We start from the raw sequence: 20,833 nt of genomic DNA, 5'->3' as shown, positions 1-20,833 counted from the left end.
TTTCTAAACTATTGACTGCATAGGAACAGATTTCATCACCATTTTTTGTTACAATAAAAATTGTTTGTTAAAGATCCGAGTTGAATATTTATAACTTCTAATAAAGTTCAATATTACTGTTAATTTGGTCACTTAACATTAAAATGGAGTTAAATTCTTTTGGTTTGTTAGTCGACCATAAATATTAGAAGATCTAAAAAATTGTCAACAAGTTTCACCAGCTGTTCTGTCTAGCTTCTTCAGGACAAAAAAAGTCGGTAGAATACCGTTTACCAGTCAAAAAGAAGAATGGAGTAGCACAGTCAAAGCAAGTAAAATTAAAACTGGCGCGTAACGTCATACGCATGGAGCGTGGAGTATCAGTCATTGTTTGTTGAGCGTGTTTTTAGCGAAATGAAATTCTGGTAACCTAATAAATTCACTTAGCTTACCATAATTTCATTTTGAGATGACACCACCACCAGGCTCACCCCATCACCGAGCAGAGCCACTCATTTGCTCATATGTTATCTAAGGGGTAACGGCAACAGCCGTGCCTCAGTTAACTTCATGGCCACTTATGCCAACATAAGGAAATAATGTATCATTATTTCCTTATGTTGTTGATCACTACCATTTAATATCATAATAGTCAAGGGATTAACTACAGTATATTATAATTAGCATCGATGAATATGAATACTGTTTCTGTAAAAGTAATAAAATAATACAAATGAATATATTTTTAAAATAATAAAAAATAGAATGAAATGAAAATAATTACGTAGTTTGATGCAACTGAAAACAAAAGCTCATTTATAGCATAGAACAGAATATCGTGTTTTGTAGCGGTTTCTAAGCACCACAGTGGAGATGGTTTGTGTGGTACATGGCTTACCTGCCTTTTTTTAAATCGCCATTACGTCATTTGATATTACCAATTCATGATCACTTCTTGTTTCTAAAGGGAGTTTAGTTTCCGATGAGTTGTTTGCTTAAAATTAGACACAAAGCAACTTGTATTATATTCGTCTGTTTCTATGTGTGTTCTCAAGGCCAGCTTGCAGGATAACTTTAGATTAACAAAAGCAAAAACTTTCTCATCTCTCTCACCTCTAATGAAACTGGCTAATTCGCCTTCGGCTTAATCTCTTATGAAGGTCCTTCACATACTAGACGGAATTCGGACCAGAATATATCCAATAGGTCCAACTAAAGAGCATTGTCATTAACGACTGAGCTAATGAGGCTCTCTCATATTCTGCCGCTTTAGGTTTGTCTACGTTCAGATGAAAAGGGGTCTCCCTTTTTCTGCCCGTTTACAAGAGATGTCCGCGGCATGCATTAAGGTCATCTTTGTTCAAAGTCAGATCAATTGAGTCTATTTTATATGTATAACAGTGTAAGAGTTTCAGTAAAAGTTTACTGATAAACAAGTGCAAAGCCATAAAATCCTCATTTGCTGGTGTTTTGGCATAATCTCTCAGCAACTCCGCTAGGAGACGAGGAAATATCTCCTACAGTAGTTGGACATCCATATCCTCTGACTCGGTTATGACCTTATATCGCAGGTACATTTGACGTCAGTATTTCCGCACACATAACTACTATTCTCGTACAAGTGTTTTAAATTTCGTATATGGTCAGTTAAGATAAAATGTGTTTTATTACTTTTATCGCGAATCTCTTTCCACAGTTAATTTATCCCCTTCAAATCTTGGGGCCCAATGAGAACAATAGTCCAAGTGTGGTCTGATTTATACAAAGGAATGACGGCAGTTCCACATTTTTTTTCAGTGAGGTGATGAAATCCATTTGCAGCCAGCTTTTCTGCATATTGTGTATAATCTACATGTGCGAGTCATATCTTTTATTAGATGCTTAGTATGACAAATCGATATAATTTATTAATTATCTTTGCTCAGAATGATGTTATGGTTTATGTAAATGCAGCAGGTTGGTGTTTATATGTTTTATTTTCAATGTCCGTTCATGTGAATGATGCGTTTCTTTTTTACGTGAATTTCACTGATAAAACGCTGTAAATCTAGAGTACATTTATGATCAACAGTAGGGTAAGGGAAAATTAATCAAAAAATACGACTCTAGATACTTTTCAAGCCATTTCAAACTTGCAACAAGCAGGGCGATGGTGAACTCACACCGGTAATGAAATTCATTAAACAAACATCCACGGCCACGAGAGGAATTCAAAATGGCAGCCTGCTGATAAGTTAACAGTAATGCTATAAACTCAGACAATCAGGTTGTCAATTATTGCTTTTATTATTGTCAATTATTGTCAATTATTAGGAATTCAAAATGGCAGCCTGCTGATAAGTTAACAGTAATGCTATAAACTCAGACAATCAGGTTGTCAATTATTTGTGTATTATTATTTTTGTTTGAATTATATTTATTTTAAAAATATTATATATTATGAACTATGCATCGAAATTGGATTTATTTTCATTTCTCTTTATTTTGCCCCCCCCCACAAGAAACAGAGTCCAACTTTTTTCAGTGTTTCTTCAGAAGTATTTAGAACTTGTTGATTAATATTCTTGCTACTAGATGGCACTGTATATCTAATCTTTTTACCTGAATAGCGTTCAATTACAGACTGCAATTAGAAATTACGTCTTGAGAAAAAAACGACAAACTAGAAGTCCGTAGGGCGCATCCTGACAGTGAAAAAATTTTGGAACCCCTCAATTAAAAAATGTATTTATAATTGTAAACTCGTAGCTTGGATTCATGTGTGTTTCAAAATTATTTCTACTGGAATAGTGAGTTAACAGTTCGAAGGATGGATGTGCTACTACTGCTGCCATCTATTATCACATACGTGAACGACGACGACCATTTTCTCCTGCAGCAATGTATTAAGTCACTATCTAGTGTGGTGTACCACACTATTCAGTATTACGCAGATGAGAATAACTGTAACTTTGGATAAAGTAACTGTGCCGTTGAAATATCTGTTCTTTCTAAATATAGCCCCCTATCGCTATGTCGGACAATGATGAAAACCTTCAATTATTCCGAACAGCTTCTGAAATTTGCATCACAACATTGTATCCAATCACTTTTTGCCACTTCAGAAGCACTTCTCATCTTCATGACACTTACTAACTGACCTTCAGATTAAAAAGCCCTTATAAGGATTCATCGCGGTATGCAAAGGATTGAGATACGGTTGTTTTCAATAAAAAGGACAAATATCGTGGAGTTCCCGTTGTTAAACTAAGAAAGTTCCCTTCGCAGTGCAGGATTAGAAGTTCCCCTAGGAAATCTGAAATAGTCAAAAAACTATAGTAGAATAAATCTGAAATCAGCGGGAGAAGAAGAAGAGAACACTGCTCACTGGAAACACGGAAATAGAAGGAGTCCGTAGAAAAGTCATCTTGCTCATGGCTGCTACTAGATAGGACACTTAGTGCCCAAATACGAAGAGCAAAAGAAACAAGCAGAGTGGGAGGTTTGCTGAGAGCGTCTCTGTGCTACCTCTAGGCAAATGAAGTAGAAATGCCGAGAATTGTTGAATTTGTTTCTTCTGATCTTTCGGTGTCATTGTTCGCGGATGAATTTTGCGGAGTTAGGAGATTGCTGTGGATAGCGACTGTCGAAGTCTTTACATGTAGATTGTTAATTATCTGGTGGGCTTCTAACTGATTAAGAAAATGGCTGTAAGTTGGTAAGAATACCCGTTGAATAAAACTATGAAAATTTGGCGGAAATAATTGAATTCTGGGCGCATTTTGTTATATTCTTAAGTTTGACATTGCTTTTACTTTTCTATTTTTTCAGAGTTATCAAAGTCAATATATTTTTCAAGGTTGATGATATTTCGTAGGTAGCTCCCATAACACATTTACGTACAGAAGGAATAATAACTCGATATTACAATGGACTGAAATTACTAAATCATTATTAATGCAAGAAGCAAGTTTACCATCTGCTTGTTCCACTGTGGGTTTGGTTTCTTGTTTCGATGAATAGGAGCGTGCAAGCCAATGCCTGAAGTAGGCAGATGGTCCTTCTGACGTCCTATATTTTGGAAATCAGAAAAATATAATTTGTTAAATATATAATTTGTCAATTATAATTTGTAAACGTAAATTTACAAAAATATAATTTATATTTTGCAAGTGTTAGTGTAAATTTAAATAAATAAAACGCGCTGTTTTTTAATACTAAAAACATAATATAGTACCTCTTTCTATCCAGATGCCATAAAGCAACGTTGGCTCTGACATAGCAGTTTAAGTTTCATTGTCCTACAAAAGATTATTTAACATCAGCGCTTCCTCGTGTCTTCATGCAGTTGGTTACTTAATCATTTTAAGGTAGATTTTTTTTTTACATTAAAAAAAAGTAAAATCACGACGACACAGCTTTTTGTCTATGACTTTCCATGTATTATTCGTGCGTGCGCGCGCGCGCGCGCGCGCGCGTGTGTGTGTGTGTGTGCGTGCGTGTGTGTGTGTGTGCGTGCGTGCGTATGTGCATGCGGAACTCTTTATTCTTGCAAATATTAGATAACGGGGAATGTGCTGTTTCCATCCTGTTCCACCCTTTTTAATTATATAACACACATCAGACATGAAAATGATACAGCAAAATAATAATTAAAAAATACAGAGGAAAGGCGGATCTTTTTTTCAAACCAACCTAGAAAACTATCTCACAATTGAAGAGAATTTGAAAATGTGTTAATCACTGAGACAAAAATATAAAATAAAATTAGCAGTAGAGAGAAATTTGATGTGAATGGGAAGCGTTCACTTATGTTATACAAAGCAAGGAGAAATTATAATGCAATTAGCTTTAATAGTAATAATAATTTAATCATATTCTCGTGAATAACTCCTGATTTGTGGAAGTTCAAGTGCTGAAAGAGACATCAATTTTTCTGCATAAGTCTCAGAATTATTAGCATTGGTGCTGGAGGCAAAATGGAGTCTATTGTTAAGATACATATAAAGGGGCAACTGGATAAATAAAATTCATTCTCGAATAATAGAATGGCTGTGTTAATGATAGTTCTGTTTAACACACTTGATTAATTCTTATAACATCGTCCTAATGTAACAAAGATGGATCAGAAATGAGTAAAGCAATGATTCGAGAATTTTTATATATGTTTAAGTGATTGTTCTTCACTTTGTCTTCTTGCCTCTTTTTTAGATGAAAACATTTTCATCCTAAAAGGGTTTTCGGGAGTCAACTGAAGTTTTTCGATAAAAAAAAAGTTATTTCTGCATGTAATCAATTAAATCAAATTTCAGTTTAAAATGATGTAGAAATGTTCTCTGTGTCCTGAATGGGATTCAAGCCCATCCTCAACGGTTAGTTGAAGCTTGTAAGCGATGTTAATATTCCATTCAAACGCATGACTAAAAGAGTGAACAGTGTCATCAATCTTTTCAACACTGGCGTAGATGAATTTAGAAGTATTACAGCGAATCATGAAAAAAGGGTCAAGCTGTGGAACAATCTGTTATAATCTTCAGCACTGTGAAAGGGTATCAGATGTCTTCACACCGGATCCTTAAGTTTATGATTTAAAGTAGTGCTAAATTGGCATGGTTCCAACAGAGTTTACGAAAAATGTGTAATGGCACTTCATATCAAAAAGATGAGAAAATAATTTGAAAAAAATATATAGTTATCTTTTCTTAGAAACCATTTTTCAAAGACTATTAAAAACGGCATTAATGATTTTTTCGAGATAAAAAAACCAACTTATTTTTTAAGAAGCTCTTCAGATCAAGTTGAAAATTAGCTACAAGACACCGGACTTCGAAACTTAGTTTCAGAAGGCGTTAGAGATGTTTCACTAAATCAAACTGTTTAAGTAATTTTTTTTTAGGAAGAGAAAAACTAATGGAGTATATGCAGGGTGATCAATAATCCTACTTAAGACCTTGTGGAGCGCTACCCAGTGATTCAAATGCTTTGCAAGAATACATTGTGCGTCATCAGGAAAAGATATCTGAGGGGAAAAAAAGTAGTACCAAAATTCACCGCCAGAGGATTTCTAAACACCAAATGCATGGAATTTGCATATCACACAACTCGGCAGGTGCCAGGAGGATTTAAAAAGATGGACACGGGATTTTTCACTGCATTGTGGTTGTTTATATCGTCCGCACTGATGACACTGACCTTGCCCTAATGTGCTTCGCTGGCGAAGCTGTACTATCTAAGCAATTGCGGAGTATTGTTGCTGTACTCCGGGAATTTCGTGTTTGAACAAATGTCAACACGGTCCGCTATCTCCATATGCTCTGCGATGAATAATTAGTCATTTTGAATAAACGGGATCGTTGGGAGTTAGACTTGGCAAAGGGCACAAACCAAACAGTTCACAAGTGAATCAAGTTGCTTTTGCCGTTGTGAAGCAGGTCACGAATAACCGCTTTGGTTCTTTCGGGGCGCGTGCTGTATCATGACCGATGAATGTGCCGTACAGAACTGTCTGAAAAATTCTGCCGAAGACTCTGCATTTCTACCGATTCAAGATGAACTCTGACTCAGGAGTTGCTCCTGCACGACTTTGAAAGTTATCTGACATTCGCTTCAACATTCCTTGAATGGAGTTGGATGCTCCGCAGCCGTGGATGATTTCGTGGGGGAGATGAGGCTCCATTTCACCTGAACGAAGCTGTGAATACCCACAATTGCGGGTGTGGACTACTCAAAACCTGTATGCAAATCAACAAATACCTTTTTATTCACCCAAATTTACTGTTCTCAAGCTGTTTACATCTTCGTTTACATTGGCAATTCTTCTTTGCCAGCTGCATTCAGCGCTGAACACGCCGCGCAAAAGATACATTTTGTGACATCATACTGGGAAGATATATATATATGAGGGCCCAAAATAAGCACAACTGTGTCCGGGTGAAATGGCTGACAGAAGGGAACCGACGTAGTTTGAAAGAGGAGTTGTGATAGGATGCCATCTTGCAGGCTTATTAGCTTTGGAAAAATGTGTTCACAACGTGGGTCTTCACAGGTCAGCAAATCAGGGATACCACACTGAGATGGAAGCGAAGGGAGTTAGCTTCAATTGATGCCCGCAGTGGACGATTGAACATGATCCGCGACTGAACATGATCATATAGTGCTACGTCGGATAATATGCAAAACCTGTCTTTCGTCTGCCGACTTGCTGAATTCGGAGTCCCAGGCAACAACTGGACCACTAATCTACAAATTTACATGGAAGCTCAGAACATGGGCGTCCATGGAAGAACCTCAATATGCAAGTCCCACATTACCAGGACAAACATGCAGCGTCGTCTTTAGATAAATGTGGAACGTGGAAGCTTGTAAAGCTGTGTTATGGAGCGACAAATCAGGCCACAATCTCTACGAGCAGATGGATGGGTGTGGGTGTGGTGGATGTCTCTCAGTGATAATTCTAACTATCAACATCGGAGAAGGCGCTGTGATTGTATAGTTCCTGTTTTTCTTTATTTGTCTTGGACCTTTCTCTTTGTGGTGCAGTCAATTCCGAGAGGAACATGGACATCGTGGACAATGCAATACTTCCTAATTTGTGGCATTTCTACGGAACTAACCATTGTCACTTTCAGCGGGACACCGTGTCATAACCCCGCTGCTTGCGTTGTTTTTGGACACGAACGTCACCACACTTGACTGGCCTCTACACAGCCCTGATCGCAACCCTACTAAGCATCTGTGGGATAAACTGGCGCGTGCTGAGATCAAGGGACATCTGCCCCATAACAGTCCACGACCTCATTACATCTATTGATGACTATCGTACTGAAATGTATGATCTACATCTTATTATGATGGATGCCACGGCCGTTTGTTGTGCACACTATGGTGTTCGCTTGCTTCTTTCCAAGCAGTGTATATAATCCATCGCTGCCACGCTTATTGGTGATCTAAAGTGGCTTGAAGAAGCTTCGTGTTAGGTCCCTAGGTGGGGGATACAGGATGAGCTAAGCTATGTATCTGATAAATATTTTTTATTGAGTAATGCAAACTTTTTAAATTTTTCATCCGGATACTTTTATATGATTGTAACTTTAGAACGGATTCAAACTAGAAGTCTACGGGAATGAAAATGTGGAAGCTTATACTTACGAACAGTTAGATTAACTTGCATGATGAGCATCATTAAAACAATGAATTAAAATGTGTTTAATTTCTTCAATGACAGACGATCGGTTAATAAATTTAAGCATTATTTCAATGGATAATGTGAGTAGAAAACTTCATTTTTATTCTACTTCAAATGCCACTTCAAGTGTAGAAAAAAATCGATGTAACTTCCACAACATCATTATGATCACCTAAAGCAGGTCGGTAATTCTCTTGGAAGATATTCGATCTTATACGTGCCAAGGATGAGTACGAAAAGAGATACCAAAGGGAAATGATAGCTAAATGTCATTTACGGGAATCATCTGTACGTCCTCTTGCAAAAGAATCGGATTCCACAATCAGCAAGGGTCACTAAACTCCAGATACGACCGCATAGGTTAATATACTACTCTTGAAGGCGACGCCATCATTTTGAGATCACATCAAGAAGCATGGAATACAAATTGTCGGTTGGTAGATAAAGCATACAAACACCTGGACCAAGGAGTAATGCAGGTTAGTGTGTGTTCCCTGTAAAACGATGTGTTAGGCTCATTGAGTTGCGTTGACGTATTGATGTCTTGAAAAAGTCCCTTGAAACAATCCCTTACATCTTTCAATATGATAATGTTCTAGGTCACAAAGCCATGACTAAACACGTGACCAGAAAAGAAATGACAAACGAACTGTTAGAATGATATTCTTTATCAGTGGAATTTGCTACTTCAATAAATGAGGAGTAGAACATAATACCACTTATCGTCTACTAGAAATTAGAAGAAAGAGCCTTCGACGACATCATTAATTTTGATCGATGACGACATAGTACATATTTGCGCTAATAAAGAGCAATTGAAGTTGTATTTGTCAAAGCAAGAATATTTAGTTTATAAGCACATGCTTCATGTGCATCTCCATTTGCTCTTTATTTATCACACCGTTCAAATAGATAAAACCCTATACATCTTTGCACTTATTTTATTTTAATTTTCTAGGCTACTCAAATGGCTTGTTTCGGCTCTTGATGTAAACATTCGTACAGTTTTATTATCGTAAACTCGAGCAGAATCTAAATGGAAGCCTCCAATTTATGTAAAAATAAATGAATACCTATTCTAACTAGGAATAAATTGCTTATTTCAGTAGGATGACATGAACACAGCATCTACTTGGCTTCAAATCATTTAATAATACATCCATATTAAGAAGACACGAAATATGAAGGCTAATTCTGCGCGTTAGCACATAAGAAATATGATTAGTAGGGTGCTTAAGTAGTTAACCAACAACCAACTTAATGTAAATGTGGACATTATTGGATAATCGCTGTTGATCTTCCTGTTTTGAGGATTATCTTGTTGTCTATAGATAGTTTAGGTGCATTTTATCTACAGAACTGCATGGAGATGTTTACCAATTGATCTATTTTCATGTTGTGCACTCTGTTGATTTGTGAATAATTTAAAAATTTTGATGCTGATGATTTTACTTTTTAAGAGATGTAGCACTAATTGGTTGACATGATTTTTCATCGATCCTCTGCACAACATCCAGGATCATAAACGAGATAGCTGTCTTAGGAACTGAAGGCTGATCTTTGAGAACTAGGGCCACTTCTAAGGCATACAAAGGAGATGCACGTGACTCCAGCTTATGTAGACGTCGTGTATTGACTTATCAGCTCAATACACGTGTGTTCAAAATCCTGGTAAACCTATTTAATAATTGACTACAGATAGACGTTTTTCCCGTTTGGTGGTTCCTAATCCTGAGTCTGATCTAATCTATATTAGTTTGATGACGTTCATCACGTTCATGACGTTCATTTCAGCTGGTTCTGACATTAACTCATGTTAAACAATGAGGCGCGTGTGGATGAAGTAAGCTTCGATTCGAATGAGAAGTATAAAGCCAGAGAACTTCTGATGAGCTCATTCAGTAAGTGAATCCTGTTTAAATGGCTTTAAAAATCTGTTGTGTGAGACTGTGTGACTCCCAAACTCAGTCAGAAAACGGTAGCCATCCTTTGAATGCGAACTGAGTTCAGTCCTGTTTGAAACGATAATATCTAGGCGATTTCAGATAAATGTGAGTTTAGCGGACGACCCCTATGGTTGTATTAGGGGGCTTTCCTGGCCATAAAAACAAGCCAGTGGATGAACACGGGATTCCAATCAACAGACACAACATTCACTTCACTTTATCCACCTTTCAATGTTAATTTTTCTTAAATATTAATTCATTTAAAAAGAAATTAATATCCATTAATATAAACTAGGTAAATAAATTAAATTTATTTATATTCACTTTTTTCCCCTTCAATTTGAATGCAGAAACTTAAAATTTCAAAACATGCAAACGGTGTTTTGAAATTCTTGAATTCTGTTTCTTCTTATTTTTGCTTATTTCAGGAATGACTAAGAAGAATTTGAAGGCGTCATCAAGCTTGGAGAAAACAATTTTCCGCAAGAGATGCTTCAGGAAGATCAAGAAGTAAATTAACATTATCTTCTGAAGTTGGGAAACAAATCCGCGTTGTTGACAATTCCGTTTACGGCTTGTTCCAGCGTACTTCTTTTCGATGGATGTTAAGTGATCGCTTTGTTAAATATCTTATTGCAGTTGTCATCAAAACCTTGACAGTCACTCTCGTTTGCAACTTTGTTTTCGATCTAAGCAACTCGTTGTATCTGGTATCATATAATGATGTTATGTAATTGAATATAAAAACAAATCCATCAATCTCGTGGTGTAACACTTTCACTTACTATAGCAATGGTTACCTCACCGAATATATGTTAATTGCGAAACTGGCCTTCAGATTAGCCGAGCTGCTGAGTTAGTGCAGTGCTGTGAAACCATACTCACTGAAGTGAGCAGCTCGGAAGTGCTCAAGTGCGATTTTACAATCGAGGACAGTTGACAAAGGGAGAGGTTTTCTTTCCACGAAATCAGGAAACTGTGATGACTTATTGTCTTCAGACTGATGTTTTTATTGCTTTTGTTCATTGACAAACAGGGCTATCCTGATGTCAGTTTTTCCCTCTGCTCCGATATGAAATTGAATAAAATAAAAATGTGACGTCATTTCCGTTATTTTTTACAAAGAACAAAAAAAAACCATCTTAAAGTAATTATTTAGAATGATACAGAGTGAGCTTTTTCGGTAAATACGCTAAATAAATTAATAAAATTAATATTTGCATTATATATTTTTAAAAATCAGATTTTAGGATTGGTTCTTTCCCATGTTTTGTATAAGCACCTTCTATGTAAGGCCTTCTTTACTTTTCGTTTTCTTAGAAGTGGGTAACATATTTTCACGGTCATCTGCTAATCGTATCACCAAAACATAGTAACCCCCCATGTGGATGTAAAAATTACTCCGTTAAAACCACACTGGTCAATCTCTCATCGCTAGTGCTATCGCCTGATTTGCATCTTTCGTTGTGGTTTACATTTGGCAGTGGGAATGGGAGCAGTGGCAAGAATAACTGACTCGCGATGACTGCTTAAAAGAAAAACAGAGCATATCGAGAGCACTCGTGTACTTCCTGCAATTTTTAAATGATCCAAATTCAAATGAATTGGAATCATTTGAATTCAAAAGAATCTAATGAATGTAGATGTAGGTGATACAAATTTCCATTATTAGTTTTTACACACACACACACACACACACACACACACACACACACACACACACACACACACACACACACACACACACACACACACACACACACACACACACACACACACACACACACACACACACACACACACCACAGCTTGGATAGGCGTCAACAGACACCCTCCACGAGCAATGTGCATCTGGCCATGTAAAAAGTCATCACGTGTTTGTTGCCGGTAAAAATTTGAGGAATTTGATACTCCCAAGTCAGTGCAACTGGGTCCAAGTGAAAGGGCTGCAAAAAAGGAACTGATGGATTTCAAAGAGGCATTGAGATAGGATGCGATGCTTCATGACTATGTGTTCGGCAAATAGTTGTCATCTCAGGTCAACCATCAATGATACCATGCTGAGATGGAAGTGAAGAGAGTCAAGTATAAGTGCTACCCTTAGTGGACGAACCCCCACACTTACGGAACGTGATCATAAGGTACTACGAAGGATAATATGTAAACACCACTATTCGTCGGCCGACACTCTGAATGCGAAGTTCTTGGCATCGACTGGAACACGAATCTGTACAAATACATTCAGATCCGAGCTCATCACGTGGATTTCCATGGTAGGACCGCAGTATCCAAGTCACACATTACCTAAACATGCAGCGTGGTCTCCTGTGGTGTGAAGAGCGTGTATACAGTGGGTCGTGAAATATTGGAAAGTTCTGCTATGGAACAAAGAATCGCGCAGATTCTTCTCTGAAAGGTTTAAATCACATACTGATCATGCAGTAATTTGTCATTTCTTTTAAAATGTTTCCACTTTGTATTTATTTATTTATCCATTGGTCACCAAGTGGTGACACATTTAATTACATTTGTTCTTATAAACTTGTATCTTAATCTACGAAAAATAAAGTTGCATTTATGGATTTAATAAGCTATTTTGTGAAATAATGTTTGAGGAAGGAATAGGTAGCGGTGACTACGATGATTCAGTTTGTAAATAAGATCTTCGGTAGGTCATTCCTTAGCGTTCTTTCTTTCGAAAGACTACAGTTACATTCGTCTACAGGAAATGAAGAACGTTTATTAAAGCTTTGTAGATGTGTTAGGCTTTTTCTTCGGGAAAATCCTGTTTTTTTTTCGATAAACAGATAAACCGGACAGTAGAACACACATAAGAGACAGAGAGAGAGAGTAACTTATCTAGTATTCATAACGTTTCTTTGATGCAAATTTACTTGCACGTGACGGGACATTCAGTCTAATGTTTTGAGGAAGATATGACGAATTCGATCTTAATTCGAACACTTTTTTTTATGTCAGTCCCATAAGCGGAATACTGTTCATCCACCCTATTCATAAACACTTTGCTCATCTCATACTGGGCAATGAAGGGTATCCATCACCTAGGATCATTCATAAATATCGTATTGATAGTGTGATTCGAGCCCTAAACGTGTTAGTTGCAAACATTACCCAAACAGCCGACTAAGCTTGCAGAAAATATTGAAACTTGTTAAGATATTTTGCTTGCAGATACTTTATCATCTCAAGCGCTCAAAGATTTTCGAATTCATAAAACCAAGTCTTATTCTTTTCAAATCCCTGAAATATTTTTGCTGCCAGAAACTAAATCCTAAATTTACTTTGTCTATACTCCAATTATTGTTAACAACACTCTACTTTAGGATATAATTTAAACCACACTAGAAGATTTATACAGACGATGAGTTAAAAAAAAGCTATTTTTACAAACATCAATACGATTAGAGGTATGCCTCCTTCACTAGGTAGGCGTTCCTTAAAATGTTGATAAACAGAAACAAGTATTTTCGTAATTTATCTCAGTAAAATATTAGTGAGTGCTCACAGTGAAATTGGTTGCTTTTCTTGACGACAACCAGCTGATGTTTCAATTATTCCCAAAGGCATCGTAGACTTCGGATAGGAACTGATATGTTGTCAAGTCTAACTTTTTACACTCGTATTTCAGCAAATGATGTTGCCGCAACTATCAAAATAAGACATTATTTCATCTTATTGATAGTCAACTAGATATTGGCAACATCGATTTACTCCTGATGTCATTTTTCTCTCTTGGTTAGGAGGAGTCCTATTCTGAACCGGAAGTAAGATTTCCTTAACATAATAAACAGTTTGAAATGAGTACAGTGCGTTATTTTTTTATTAGCAGCAGCGATGCTCAATCACACACATGGGATTGGCGTTTTTCCACCATGCCTTTGCTTTTAATATCCTACTGTCCAATCACTGCCAGTTCTCTACAATGCTAGACCAGCCCAGGTCTATTGTTCAGGATTGCGGTTCGGCTTGCATACAACAAAACAATCGAGAATGAATACTTATTTTCTGAAGGACGAGGTTCCACAATTTCACCTGGTGGAAAGAAATTTCCTAATGGTTGTGAGAATGATGGAATAATCTCATCTTGATTGCGTAAATTAAGTAACTTAACAAGCAATGACAGAACGGTGGTAGAAATTATTCAAGCAAAAGCAGTACTTCGGGAAGATAAAGCTCTTGAAGTAGGTGATATTTGACTTAAATACGAAAGTATAAAAGTTCTACAGTGGCTACACTGCATAATCCAAAAGGTCTGGTCATAGGATTGAATTCTGAATGATTAGAGAACTCGTATAGTTCCCATCTATTAAAAAGGGATCACAGGAATGTGAAAATCTCAGAGGAATTTCCATAGGGAGTGTTCCAGATAAGATGTATGCAAGAATGCTTAAGCAATTTTAGACTATTGTTAAGAATAATCTAAAAATTGTGGAAGCGATTTGGATTCAGCCCAAATAAGGGTTGTCAAGATCAGATTTTCACTTTAAGACAAAGTTTAAGAAATTATTAGAACATAACAGAATATAATAAGGATCTGTATTTACTTTTTAGGTAAAGACATATGACAAGGTGTCAAGAGAAAATCAGCAGTTAGAATTAAAAGAACTACACGAAGATGGTTTGATGTTAAATCAGGTTTGAGACAAAGATGTAACCTACTCTCACTCTTATTCTTCATGTATATGGATCACATTATAAAGGAAAGTAATATTAAACTTGATATTAAACTTGGAGATGTTAATCATAGCTCTTTACTTTATGCAGATGATGTTCTACTCCTAAATAAATCCAGTACACTTCTTCACACTTTGCTAATCACTGCTGTAAAAAATGTATCATAAAATCAGCAATAAAAATACGGAGACTATGGAAATAAGCATAAGCAGTGAAAGCATCAGCGATATCTCGATTGGAGCCTGTTATAAATTTTAATATGTCAAAGATGTGAAGATTTTCGTGGTCTTCTATTAATTTATTTTTGTTAGTAAGCAAAAAGAAATAAAAATCGCCCATGTAAATATAGAAAAATGCAGACACGCATTGGAGAACTAATTCCTTTACAGTCCATTCTTCTTTCTCACACGGATCTATGGAAACAACATTTACTGCAGTAATCATAAATGCCAAGGAAACTATCATAATAGGCATAGAGCCGCTGGAATGAATCCATTCAGAGGGGGGGCGGTAATTGAGGAGGCGTACTGAATATTGGCTTTCCATTTACTACAGTAAACATCGCATTAAAGGACGGTAATCATATGATGAGTATCGATTATGGGTCGTTTAAAGGAATATCATAAAAAAGCACAGACGTGCCAAAAGCGAAGTCGAGCTATATAATCATAGGCAATATAAGCTTCCAGCGCGCACACACATTCTATTTCTGTGAAAGAAATGGTAAGAGGGTTACAAATCCACTTTGCTTGACGCTTTGAAGTCCACTGTTGAAGCTTGATAAGAATATTTGTTCTTTAGACAGCGGATATCCTCTCCATCAGACAGTGGTAAGGCCCAAACATTTTAATCACTTATAAAGGGATCCGTATGAGCTTCTGTGAAAGCATTAATCTACCATCATTTAGTAGAAGTTTTTCCACGTAAAAGAAATTAAGCGATTATAAATCTCACATGCACTCGCTATATTGAGGTATTCTGTAATCACTGGGTATAATGCACGTCTTTTGGTTAATAAACCAAAAGACGTGTAAGAACATAAATAATAAATAAGATCAAATGCATGCGAGAATATAAATAATTAAGATAGCCAGATGAACATTACGCTCTTAGGATGCGGTGCATATCCCGAAGGAGCGAATGAAATTATTTTCACTTAAGGGTAATTTCAATGCTTGATTCACTCGCCCATTGAAATTAATTTGTCTTGGTCATTACGTAATATGCAGTTCCAACAAGAATTAAACTAACTTAACGAAGACAGGAGAATAATATTGTTTTCTAACGTGTTCAAGAAAGTCGAGTTTGCTTGCCCAACACGTTGTGGAAGAAATGACGAAAGCAGGCTAAGAATATTAGTTTGTAGAATTGATATTTCTTAATCTCACACAGATAATGGATATTAAAGATCGAATTTAAAAGTCGAATACATGTAGAAACTTCGGAAGCTTCGAAATATTGACCTGACAGCTTACGAGAATACAATCCTTATTTCAATATTTGAAATCTTTATTAGCATTTACAGTTATTGCGCAGATTTTGTTTAAACGTTTGCTTAAACTAGTTCAATAGATTTTGTGATACTTTCTTGGAGTACTTTTATACTTGTTTGTTCAATGTTCCGGACTCATTTGTTCGAGATGAAATATCTTTAGAAAATATTTTAACTTCCGAGAATGTACTTGAACTGAAATAAATTTCGTACGAAGGAAATGCTGAAATAGAATCCAAATTCATTTTGAATGTTTTTGATGGTTTTTCCGTTAGTTCAATCTCGCAACAATGCACTAGAAGAATGATAAAATATTTACACGTCACAGAGCTTCATCCTTTCCCAGTAGGGGGGGGGGAGGCATTGGCAAAACAAGCGATTACTGTTTAGATGTCACTCCATATAAACGTGCAGAATCACTGCTAATAATTAGAGATAACATCAGAAAAGAACTTTCTTCTACGTTTCTTTTGGTGAACAAAGCAGCATGAAGTAATGATATAAATAATTCCTGCAAGAATATATTTTCCATAAATCATTTCAACGCATCCCTTGCTCGGACGACATCGGATTTACACCAGGTAAGGCTCGTTAACGCTGATCCAGATTTGTGGCATTTTATTATTAGTCTAAAATTAAAACTTCCTTTATTTAGATGAATTGTAAACAAAGAATTTTGTGCTTTTTTGAGCGAGTGAAATCTTGTTCACTCGCTGGTTTAGCTGTAGTGCAACAACTGTTCTTCGCTATATGCAACAATAGACAACGAGACTGAAGTAGCGCGAGGAATGTGTAGTTCGAGCTGGGTTTTATTTTAAAATGAATTTCTCTTTAACGCCACCAAATTTGAATAAAAAAATGTCAAATTCCTGATGAGAAGGGAGGGAGAGTATTCTATAGTCAAAAATGCGAGAGATACGAATAAAAATTAAAATAATAAAATAATATGATGAGACCTCAAAAAAGGTCGAACCCGGTCTGGGTAGTGACTTTCTCTCATAATGTAGAACAGTAATACATCTCCTAGGAGCTGTGTTTTATATTATGGGAAAATACTAAGAACAGTGATCGGAGATTGCTCCACCTTTACTACGAGTTGCCCTAGCATTGCACTACCAGGTGTTGGCTTACGCTTGGTCTCGCCGAACTTTGTATAGTTTTCTATATTCGACATGAAACTCTTAGATTAGACTTTCTATCTTTGAATTTCTTATTCGGCTAAGAAATAATGTGGTATTCAATACACACTTAATTTTGAATGAAATAATATTTCATTATATTATTTTGTACAACACAAAATTTTTTAGTTCATTAAAATGTATAAATTTTAATCTATTTTACATCATACTTTTGCTCATGCGCTGTGTGATCTTTTATGTCCTTTGCAATTTTCAGGTATTGTTGCGTCAATTTCGTGATTTGGTAATAATGGAAATCCTATGCGTGACTTTTGTATTTTGCATTTCTACACAGGCAGAATATATGGAATTTAAATCAATCGTTTTTGAAACAAAGGCTTTTTTTGACACACTTTTAATTATAATTTAACCGAAATTAAATACCAAAACTTAAAAGGTTTCTCGCATCCTAGAGGGCAGTCAAATCGAGGTCTTTTCAACTGAAGTGGAATGTTGTGATTTACCAAAGGGTAAATAACTAAGAAAATAAAATTAAAATCACGCTAAAACGTTTTAGTTTATTATAATTTATAACTTTTATTATATTTCCATTACAAATAAAAACATTCTTATCATGAGTGTTTAACTATTGATTTTTATATTCACAATTAATGCCAATAACATGACTCCCTTCTTTGTTTTCTTAGATCGTGTCACAGTTGAAAGACGATCCAATTGAAGAAATGCCAGGCTCTAAGAAACCATCATATAAAGATGCTGGTGGATTACTCATTCCTGGATACGTGTTTAGCACTGAGAAGTGTTTGCGAGGTCTCCAGTACAAGCCAACAGCGGACGATGTCTTCATCATTACGTACCCCAAAAGCGGAACCACCTGGGTTTCCTACATCTTTTGGGCTCTTGTGAATCCAGATGTTCCTCTTCCCAACATGAACGAAATTGAGAAGAAATTCGTTCCTTTTCTAGAACTTCGAGGTCCAGACGCACTAAATAATATGCCACCACCAAGATTCATTAAGACTCACATGCCCTTCAATCTACAACCCTACCATCCCTCAGCTAAGTACATCTACGTTGCTCGCAATCCTAGAGATGTTTGCGTTTCTTATTACAATCACGCCAAACAAGCGACGTCTTTTGATTTCAGCGATGGCAGTTTTGAAGACTTCTTCGAATGTTTTCTCTCCGGCGAAGTTCCTTGGGGACATTGGTATGATCACGTGCATTCGTGGTTGGATCGTAGAAACGACTGCAATGTGTTGTTTCTTGTTTATGAGGAGATGAAAGCGGATCCGAAGCAAGCCATACTGAAGATTGCCGATTTTCTTGGGGAAGAATACAGATCAGCACTCGATAAAGATCCTCATCGTCTTAAGAAGGTGCTGGAAGTAACATCTTTTCGAAATATGAAAAGCATTGATTTCTACGCATACACACCTGCTTCCACAGAAGATGATTTGGATAAAAACTGTCCAGTTAGCCAACGTGAAAAAGAAAACAATGTCGCTGGAAAAAAATTTAATTTTTTTAGAAAAGGGGAGGTTGGGGACTGGAAAAATTACATGAGTGGGGAACAAGTGAAAAGACTTGACGATTCACTGATGGTCAAACCTCACGCTAACGAAGTGTTGTCCTTATGGAATATGAATCTCAAATCATAAAGTATTATCAAGTGATAACGTGTAATACTTTTAATTTTGATTCTCAGTGGTGTATTTATTTGAGAAACATATAAATTTCAGTTCAATATCTTTTTACATTTTCATGAAAATTTAATATTATTCTCTTAATAATCATGTACTATAAATATATACTAGTAAATATTTAGTACTGAGTCGTATTCGATGTTATGAGCAATATTTAAATAAAAATAGCATCAGAAGTAGTAGAAAGTTTCAAATTAAAATTATTTTATTTCTGTCGGAAATAATAATGCCAATTATATTTTAATTAAATAGATTTCATATAGTTTAAAGTTAGAAAATTCCAAAGAACCTAATATATTACAATATAAATTATAGATTATAATCTGCATTATTTCAAATAGAAATGAAACGTCCACATCATAACTAGTTCACTAAAAGGGCCTAGTAATTATGTATAACCAACCATGTATTTTAAAATATTGTACAACAATTTCTTTTATATACATTATTAAACAATCAATAAATGCATATTTATAACATATATTGTTTAAACCAAACATGTTTTTGTTTTAGAAATATGTAATTCTGTCTCCTTAAACAAGGATACATTCGCATGAGAGAGGTACAGGAAGAGTTGGATCTTCCACACGAAATATTTTGCTCTGACCTATTTTTGAAGCAGGTCGTTTGCGTATTGATTTCATAGAAGCATCTCTCATGTCTCTGGTAGTCTCCTCGGCATCTTCACACGAACACCGAATATTAATACCTACACTGACATTTCCTTGAAAGTTTTCAGTTACTTGAGAATGATTGTACGAATTTCTCTATTTCGAGTGAAGAAACAAATAGCTTAAGAAGATATTTATTTTAAATTATAATCCTGGTGCACAGTTAATGAAAACAAAAGGTTGAGGCAGGGACTAGATTATACAATAAAAATGTTGTATACGAGAACTGACGTGCATTTTTATCGTTAGTTTAAAATATTTTCTCTCTTTACTCATATTAAGTAAGTATTCAACTCATGCTTCTTATGTAGGATTGGTAGACGACATGTTTCGATAAGTGAATTGATAAGAACTCTCAATATATGACTGTCAAAAGATTAGTCTTGTTTTTAATATTGATAAAGTTGTGCAAAATATTGTTATTAAATACGCAACAAATTTCAGATAAAATCGAGAATGTGAAATCACGTGTTTTAATCGTCCATCTTTTCACATTCTTCAGGGATTATTAGAGGAGGATGTTTTCAATAGAAATCTTCACAATCTACACGAAGAAAGAAAATTTGGATGGCGTTGTTTTAAATTACGGTCGAAGGAACTACGTCTACGAGCCAGTTAATTATGATTTCTTTCAGTTACGTGTATTCTTCTGGCCAGGTCTGCATGTTTAACATAATAGAAGCCCACGTTTCAGATAGAAAAAAAGGAAAGAGACGCAGCACCACTCCGCATTCAGGAGTCATCGTAGCTCCATCCGTATCGACGATGCCCTTTGTTTCGCAATATCAGGTTCGAGTCCCTTCTGGGGCGATTCAAAGAACTTCTCTAACGGTTTTAGATATAGTCATAAAGAGATGGCAGGAGTCGTTCATCCGGTTAACAGACAAACTGGCCTAATTAACTCAATACACTGGTTTCCAAAACCTTCGCCGTTTCGGTCGTAACTCTAGCCTCAACAACAACCCCCGCCTATGCATTGACACCACCCGTTAATTTCCTTTCAACTGAAATAACCATATAATTGTTCTTCCTGTCGTATAT

The 20,833-nt window shown here is 36.0% G+C and overlaps 1 protein-coding gene across 1 annotated transcript; it reads left to right on the top strand.

The window, feature by feature from the left end:
* Positions 1 to 3,662: 3,662 nt before the first annotated feature.
* On the top strand, positions 3,663 to 19,076 carry LOC150095233 (sulfotransferase 1E1-like). Its single transcript, XM_090410626.1, has 3 exons — positions 3,663 to 3,668; positions 18,102 to 18,890; positions 18,942 to 19,076. Exons 1-3 carry the CDS (start codon positions 3,663 to 3,665, stop codon positions 19,074 to 19,076), a joined length of 930 nt encoding a protein of 309 aa, XP_090266752.1.
* Positions 19,077 to 20,833: the final 1,757 nt, after the last annotated feature.

This window comes from Typopeltis vanoorti, chromosome 20, assembly GCF_054136105.1.
Source record: "Typopeltis vanoorti isolate ZY-2024b chromosome 20, IOZ_Tvanoo_1.0, whole genome shotgun sequence".
NCBI lineage: Eukaryota > Metazoa > Arthropoda > Arachnida > Uropygi > Thelyphonidae > Typopeltis > Typopeltis vanoorti.
This window is presented reverse-complemented; position numbering and strand designations above follow the sequence as displayed.